The sequence below is a fragment of the Ipomoea nil genome, unplaced genomic scaffold (assembly GCF_001879475.1).
Source record: "Ipomoea nil cultivar Tokyo-kokei standard unplaced genomic scaffold, Asagao_1.1 scaffold1125, whole genome shotgun sequence".
NCBI lineage: Eukaryota > Viridiplantae > Streptophyta > Magnoliopsida > Solanales > Convolvulaceae > Ipomoea > Ipomoea nil.
In genome coordinates, this window is record NW_017617553.1 from 701,286 (window position 1) to 709,683 (window position 8,398).

General features: G+C 41.0%; 1 protein-coding gene across 1 annotated transcript; it reads left to right on the plus strand.

Annotated features, from left to right (window-relative positions):
- Positions 1 to 5,774: 5,774 nt before the first annotated feature.
- Positions 5,775 to 7,322, plus strand: LOC109183389. Its single transcript, XM_019333469.1, has 2 exons — positions 5,775 to 6,890; positions 6,996 to 7,322. Exons 1-2 carry the CDS (start codon positions 5,775 to 5,777, stop codon positions 7,320 to 7,322), a joined length of 1,443 nt encoding a protein of 480 aa, XP_019189014.1.
- The last annotated feature ends 1,076 nt before the right edge of the window (positions 7,323 to 8,398 follow it).

Genomic DNA, 8,398 nt, shown 5'->3' on the forward strand with positions numbered 1-8,398 from the left:
AATTCACAATGTAGTCGCAAGTTTTCACAATTGGGTCAAAATACAATTACAAAAATAGTATGCCGCAAGTTTCCCTAGAATTGTTCCAAATATATATCAAAATATTTGCCAAGCACCTTGTGTTTAGATGGCATGTAATGATCTCTCCCATGTGGGAGGTCATGAGATCAAGCCTTAATGGAGATGTGTTAATTTTTTGTGCTTCATTAGGTTGAGAAATTATGTTCCAACAGATATCACTTGTTCTCCTCTTTGTCCAAGCTACATGCTACATAATGCATAAAACTTGCTAGATTAGCAACTCTTTGTCCAAGCTACATGCTACATAATGCATAAAACTTGCTAGATTAGCAATACTAAGACTTAATACCATCTAGGATCCTTCAAGTATAGTAGTTTTGTCACGTTTAGTCTTAAACTTTCAAATTAACCACTTATGTCTTATGGTACATCGACTTTCAATTATTACCATATGTGGTACAATTTAACTGTCTATGGTCCTTCAACTATCAAATTTTAACCAACCATGGTCCTTCAAGGAGAACTACGACTACTTAAAATTTGAAAGTTGAAGGACTATGAGTGGTTAACTAGGACTTTAGGGTTAAACTGGAAATATCACTATACTCAGAGGACCCCATATGTCATTAACTTTAAAACTAATTATAAAATCTAAAATCCATACTATATTAATTTAACATTATGATTTACTTACATTTAATATTTGTGCATCAAGTACTGTTTGGGTTGATGTACACACCAATGCCACCAATACCTTTTTCTTTGTAAAGATGTCCTAGAACCAAAACCTGAAGCTGAAGCAGAAGTAGAAACAATAATAGTTGAGGTCCGTTGACATTGAACTTTTGGAAGGGAAAACTTTCTATGAATGTCCCTTTTGTTTACAAATAGAACATGCCTTAATTCGATCTTGCCTTGAAATTTTCCCAACTAGGGGTTCATTAGGCTCACAGGTTTTGGTTTTTGTTTTTCTTTTTCTTTGGTCTACCAGTCATTGGCCTTGGTAAAGGGGCCAATATTTTCTTCACAATTTGTCCTAGGCCATATAATTTCGCCATTAAGTGATTAGATATTCTGACCGTAAATCTTCTTGTAAACATCCTTGGAATAGCATTCATGAATGTAATGTTCTGGATCTTTGTCTTTATCAAATATGGCACGCAATGCATGTGCACAAGGTATACTTGTGATTATTGGTTTTCTTCTTGCCTTGACAATTGTTCCATTAAATGCATCACACATGTTATCTACAAAATCACATTTGACTTCGGTTCTCACAAATTGCTTGCTCCAGAACTTTGCAGGATAGTTTGTAACACCCCCCAAAAACAAGACCTAAAAACAAGTCTTAACACATGCAGATTAACAACAAAACTAGCACAGCGGAAGATAAACGGAAACTGGATAAAAGAAATCCAAACAGGGATGTTATGCCACGTATACCACACTAGGTAATGCTAAGGCGACAATCTGCAAGTGTATCACACTAACCCAAAACATCAATCTAAAAATAATCTAAAACCATTGGCGCGCAGACCACAAAAACACAGCGGTGCTAAAGATACAGGTGCTAAGCTACCAGGCTCTAGACATCGCGCTCGACTACTCAACACCTGAAAGATACAAAGATAAACATGGGGGCGACGCCCTGTCAGCGAATAATGCTGGTAACCCACCAATACCGTTAAGTATCATAAATAGGTAGATATAAGATATAAAAACCAACGGAATACATATATATAAGTCAAAAGCCAAGATCAAAAGACAACACAAGACTCACCACTCACAAGGATAACACCGGGAACACATCCCAACCACAAAGGTTAACCACACACAAGGATAAAGACTCACCCAACGGCAACACATGCCAAAACACCACAAGCCTCCGTGACTACACACGTCACGAGAGAAGATCACACAACACCGGCTTTAAAAGCCCTCGCAACATCACCCATCGCGAGTTGGTATGCCTTCCTTATGCCCTGTTCCAACCTTATGGCTACCCCCAACCTTGTATCTTCTTTCCAACCATTACCTCCAGAATCCCTTGTACAGCCAAGTCCAACCTTATTCCGTCGGGACCGTCGTCCCCCACCAACAGACCACCAACGAACCACCACTAATCACGGCAACACATGCCCGGATAACACAATGTTATCCCCCAATCACGTGAACCTTTCTCAAAGGAACACAACTCCATAATCACGTCACGGCCACCGCGAGGACCGCTGCAATACCTTGGTGACTAGCGTCCCATACCACTAATCGTGCAATCCAGGTAGAGCCACACACGCACCACCACTCACACGAATCAATCAACGGATTGCAAAGAAGGTATGAAACACACTCAATCAAGGAACAGGTCACTGCCCAACGACAACAACGATGAATAACGCAAGTTATCATCAACCAAACAGAAGGTACGAACAACACTCACGCTAGCATTAAGACAACGAACTAGCATGCTTAACAACGGGGAAACTCAAGATAGTTCCGAGGAACACACAAGACACCTCTTGGTTCAACGAAACACAATGTTGAACACTTAGCACGATTCAAGACACCAAAGATCTTACATGGATACCTACCATATAGCTCTAGACCTACGAAACATCAAGAAGACACTCAAATAGTTCCACAAAAGAACAACGGGAAGCCAAAAGATCAAACACCACGACAACCAAATCACGGGGAACAAATCCCGACATCACCACAACCATGTACCCGCGGGTGGACCCATGGGTAGTGCCCCACCCGTGGTCCCGCCCGCGGGAACAATATCCCACGAGGCTGTACCCGCGGGTAGGCCGGCGGGTGGTGCCCCGCCCGCCGTTCCGCCCGCGGGAACACACCTGTTCCACAACAAATCCCTTCGGGGATTTTCTCCTCCAAACACAAATTCAAGTCCAAAACATGCCAAATCTCACCAAACACAACAAAATGACTTGAACCAAGGAACATGCCAAGCAATGGCACAAAGGAATCCTAAACACAAGCTCTAGATATGCAATATCACAAGATAAATGCATAAACCCTCACATTTCATAGCAAAAACACAAGTAGAATCCAAGAAATCACATATAGGTAAGCAAAATAGGTTTTGTAGAGAATGGGTTACCTCTTGAAGACCAAAAGACTTCTCTTAACACCACAACAAGCTCTCCACTAAGCTCACTAGCCAAACCCACTTCAAGATCAAACCAAAAGATCATAAAGATCCTACCTTTAAGAAAAAGACAACTAAGATGGAACCAAAAAGACTAGACAAGCTTAGATCTTACCATTCTAGATGCCCAAATAGATGAAAGATTGAATCTTGGAAGCAAAACTTGGAATCTTGACAAAGGTCTCACTTGGCTTGAAGAACAAGCTACTCTTCTTTTCTAGAGAGAAGGTAGAGATATTTTTCTAGGAATTGTAAGGAATGAAATGAAGAAGTCTTCTAGGTTTAGATTACAACACTAGCTCTTGGTGAAAAGACAAGGATACCCTTACTAACTCTTAGAAAGTGTAAGGAACAAGGGAACTCCTCTCTAAGCACAAGGTACAACACAACTTAAAGATTGACTAGTCAAATTCTAGTCCTTGAGTATTAAAAATCAGGATTTTAGGAATCAATTCCTCAAGAGAAATAGAATTAATTACTCAATTAATTCATGGATTGGAGTGTGGATTTTTGGGGTGTCACATAGTTGGCCAAATCAACTTTAGCTTGTGCATCTTTTAAACCTAATTGCTCAAGATCAACCATTGCATTGAACTGCTCTTTAGTTGTTGCATTTCTACACATCTAAAAATCCATTTTCAATATTTGCCTCTGTGTTTCTTGCTCCAATTAGCATGTATATGTCTAGCACAGTTCATATTTTCAACATTTGTTAGAAGTTCTTGGATCACATTGACTAATCTGTACACAAACATAAAATTACTTTGAAACTGAAATAAAACAGAAAGTGCCTAATTCAGAAAAAATCACTTTAAAGTTACCTTTTGTTGATATGAAATTATTGTCTAGTGAAAGCTGTTGTTGATACTCAAGTCCTGTACCAATAGCTGTAAAAACTATATCCAAGAATATGTGTTTTCTATCTCAACAATTGCCCAAACTATTGAAAACATCTGGTTATTATGATTCCTCCTTACAGCAACTAAGATCTCACCCTTCATTACCCCTTTCAGGAAACAACCATCTGAACCAATTATGTATACACCCAAATAGAAACTCACTTTTCATTACTTGAAAACAAACAAAAATCGTTTGAGATGTACAAGGTGCTTCTGGAACTACCTAGTAGTTTTGATAACAATAGTGCTTCTAGGATTATATATAATTCAAACATTCTTGAGCATAGTCTTTGATTCTCTTAAACTGTTTTGAATATCCTAGATTCATATACCCTCTTTAAAACAACTTGTCACATTAATCTTCAAGTCAGTCTGAATAGTATTCCTAAGCTTGGGATGTTACATGGTTGGGTCTTTTATAATTATATTCTCATATTTTTTCTTCCAACCATTTATGAGTTACCATTTTCAACTTGTATTTAATTTACAGTTGCACCTATGTTCAAGTATGCATGTTTTCAGTTGGAAGCATCTATATCTTTCTTCCCAACTACAATGGCAAAGAAAAGCACATCCCTTAACACATTTCACCCTCACCCTCATACTCTCATTTTTGTACAAGTATATATCTCTTTTAAAGTGCATTGCATACTTGATCATAGCAGTCTTAACCTGTCGTGCATTCGCATACTCTCATAAAATTAAATGTTTTGGGATATAGGCCAGGCTATGGCAAAAATTTTATTGTTTGGCTAAGCTCGATTAGATCCATACTTTGAGTTAATAAGGAATGTATGTATCAGATAAAAAGATATTACGTCAAAGAGTAACTAATAGGGAATGATAATTGTAGAAGTTACTGGGATGGTTTAATTTGGTTAAGTAATTGCTCTTAGAATAAATAGGAATGATCAAATTAATTTTTTAAAATTAAATGCTGAGACAATGTCACAATTAATTATTATATGCATTATAGGAACTATTTTAATCCCTCATGTCAAGGCAATTGTTAGTTATGTCTTAAATTTTGCACATGTTAGGAGCACTAATTACAAAGATGAAAGTAGGGGTGAAATGAGAATTTAGAACATGACAAACACGTGTAACCGTTTAATGGAATATATCTTCACATGAGATTCTCAAATCACCAGCCTCCTTGATGCATAATTAGAGGTTATTTTAGTTTTGCGTAACTCATATCGGAGTTGGTCCAACAATTGATTTGATAATCATGAGTTGTAAGTTTGACTTTTTGTGAAAGTTACTTATTGACCTTTCTGATTTGAGTTGTTCAATTTTACCTTCTTGTAATCTTATGTGAAGTTGTGAGGTTTTCCATAAATTAAAGAGATATATTAGTTTGTCTATATAATAAATATATAAATATTTGTCTAAACAATTTTACAATTCAATTTCTCTTTTTATCTTAAATATCAAGACAACAATTAATACAATGAATATACATCTTAATTGCTTCAACTTTCGTTGAATTTAATTTATTGTTTTAAAGCAGTGTTCTGCTTTTTGGTTTTTGTACCAAGTAAATGTGCAATCGAACTGATGGTTTGCTCATCTTATATTAATTTTCCATCAACTCTTCTCTCTCTAAAAATAATCCTCTCAACGGCTCTAGGGCAAGAGGGTCTTTTTTAGGAAAGTTTTCCCGCCTTGCGGATCTGGGCTTGGCCATGGAGGCCGAAGCCGATGCGCCACCGTTGACTGACGGGGGGCAGTCAGCTCCGATGGAGGGGACTGGGAGAGTTTTCAAACGGGTTAGAATGATGAAGCGATCTTTCGCGGAAACGATGACTGACCACCCAAAATGGGGACCTGATCTGCCACGAAGGGAGGACGAAACCAACTGGTTTGATGATGAAATTATTATCGAGGATGACAGATCCGATGAAGTGCTGGAAGGCGAAGAGGGAATTCCGGTGATCAACTTTCCCAAAGCTCTAAGGGAACAGTGGGCGAAACCATGGAAGAATGCTCTCATCGTGAAATACTTAGGCAAATACATCTCTCTCTCGTTGTTTCAACAACGCATGCTGCGCTTATGGAACCCCCAAGGTCACGTTGAATTCATCGATCTTGGTTTAGGGTGGTTCATCGTGCGGTTCCAACAACAACAAGACTGCATCCATGCACTCGTGGATGGACCCTGGAAACTCTTTGACCAATATGTGGTGGCGCAAAGATGGCGACCCAACTTCGATCCTACAACGGCCAAGGTTGAGAGGATGGCGGTTTGGGTTCGGTTACCGGGGCTTCCGGTGGAATTCTTCATCGAGGATGCTACCAAAGCCATCCTCCGGAATATTGGCACGCCTTTAAAACTGGACACCACAACTGAGGGGGTGCAGAGAGGGCTTTTTGCAAGAGCAGCTGTCGAGATCGACCTCAACAAACCGCTGATGGCGCTGGTAAAGGTGGAAGGCAGAATGCAGAAAGTCGAGTTTGAAGGGTTGCATACGATATGTTTTGACTGTGGAGAGGTCGGGCATCGTGCTGTTGACTGCCCAATAAATCGACCTACGCAAGTGGACGTCCCGTCGGAGACCTCGCCTGGCGAAGGTGCTTCTGAGGAGACTATGAATGTTGAGCAACCCACTCAGGCTATCCCCGTCAAGAGGCATGGCGACTGGATGATTGTTGGACGCAAAAACAAAGCCAAACCTCAAAACCAGCCTAAGCCGAAAAACAAAAGTCCGCCGGAGAATAAGAAACAAGCGACGAAGGGGCCTACGCAAAAGAGACATGAGACGATCAACCCGGCTCCCAAAGAGGCCGGAAAGGACCGCTCTGTGGACTCCGGGAAGAAGGGGACAGATCGTTCGCGGGGTCCAGACTCTGGTAAGGGACCTCCTTCTTTTTCCGTCCCAATCGATAATACCTTCTCTTTTTTGTAGGATTTGGAGGCCTTAACAGAGACCCCAATCCAACTGGAAGAGGAAACAAGGAACAAGGGGAAGACCAAAGTTCGCAATAGGAGGAAAGGTGTGAAAACCAGCCTCCAAGAAGGTGGCAAGTCCGCCGCACCCCAGGTTCGGGGCAATAATGGCAACACCGGGTCTAGCGCCAGCAAGGAACCGGTATTTGTTTTTGGGAATGGACCGCTTCTAGGTCCTGGCAATAACGTTGCCTCCTCCTCAAGAGGATTGGGGCTTCTGGTTAATTCGGGTACGCGTAAGGAAGGCGTTAACAATTCTTCCTTGGGTCCCACGAGTAATCAATGATTCTTGCATCATGGAATTGTAGGGGGGTGGGGAATCAGAAAACGATTAACCACGCCAAGCTTATGATGACGGATAAACAGTTGGGAGCATTTTGCTTTCTGGAAACTAAAACAAACGACATTAGAAGACTCAAAAAAATGGCCGAGAAACTTGGTTTTGATGAGTCCTTTGTTGTCGATCCTTTGGGTTTTGCCGGTGGTTTGGTTTTGTTTTGGAGATCCAGCACTTTTAACTTCATGGTCATTGGGCATACTACTCAGGTGATTCATGGAATTGTGAAAGGCGTGGGAAGTCAAGACACTCGTGTGTCCTTCGCTTATGTGCGACCGAACAATCTTGCTAAGGAGATGTTCTGGAATGAGTGCAAAAGCTATTCTAGGTCTTTCAATGGACCCTGGATTATGTTGGGGGATTTCAATGATATCAAGGATGATAATGAACAGTGGGGCAGTGCAACGGTCAACACGACTCGTTGCTTGAATTTTGTGAATAGGTTCAGTGATTGCGGCCTCATTGATTTGGGGACGATGGGTGTGCGTTTCTCTTGGTTCAGGCAAGAAGGTGGGCGTACGGTGCAACGTCGGAAACTCGATAGGGTACTCTGGAATGTAGACGCGCAAACTTTGTTTCCGGAAGCCAAAGCTGCCATTCTTCCTAGAACGCATTCGGATCACCACCCCGTCAAGTTTATGAGCTCAGCTGGGGACCCTCCGAGAAGGGAAAACAGGCCTTTTCGCTTTGAGGGAGCGTGGCTCAATAGACAAGACTTTAGGGACATCTGGTGCAAGGTGTGGAACAGTACGACGCTGGACATGGTGGGGAAAATTTCTGAGGTTACAAACCAAGCCAAAGATTGGAATAAGAAAGTGTTTGGGAATATTTTCAAGCGCAAATCCACCCTCCAAGCCAGGATTAAAGGAATACAAGAATCAACTTACTACGATACTGCAAAGGGGCTTCAAATTCTGGAGAGAAAACTTACTGACGAGCTTAATAACGTCCTGGAGCAAGAGGAATTATTTTGGTTCCAAAAATCTAGAAGAGACTGGATCCAAGATGGGGACAGAAACACGGCC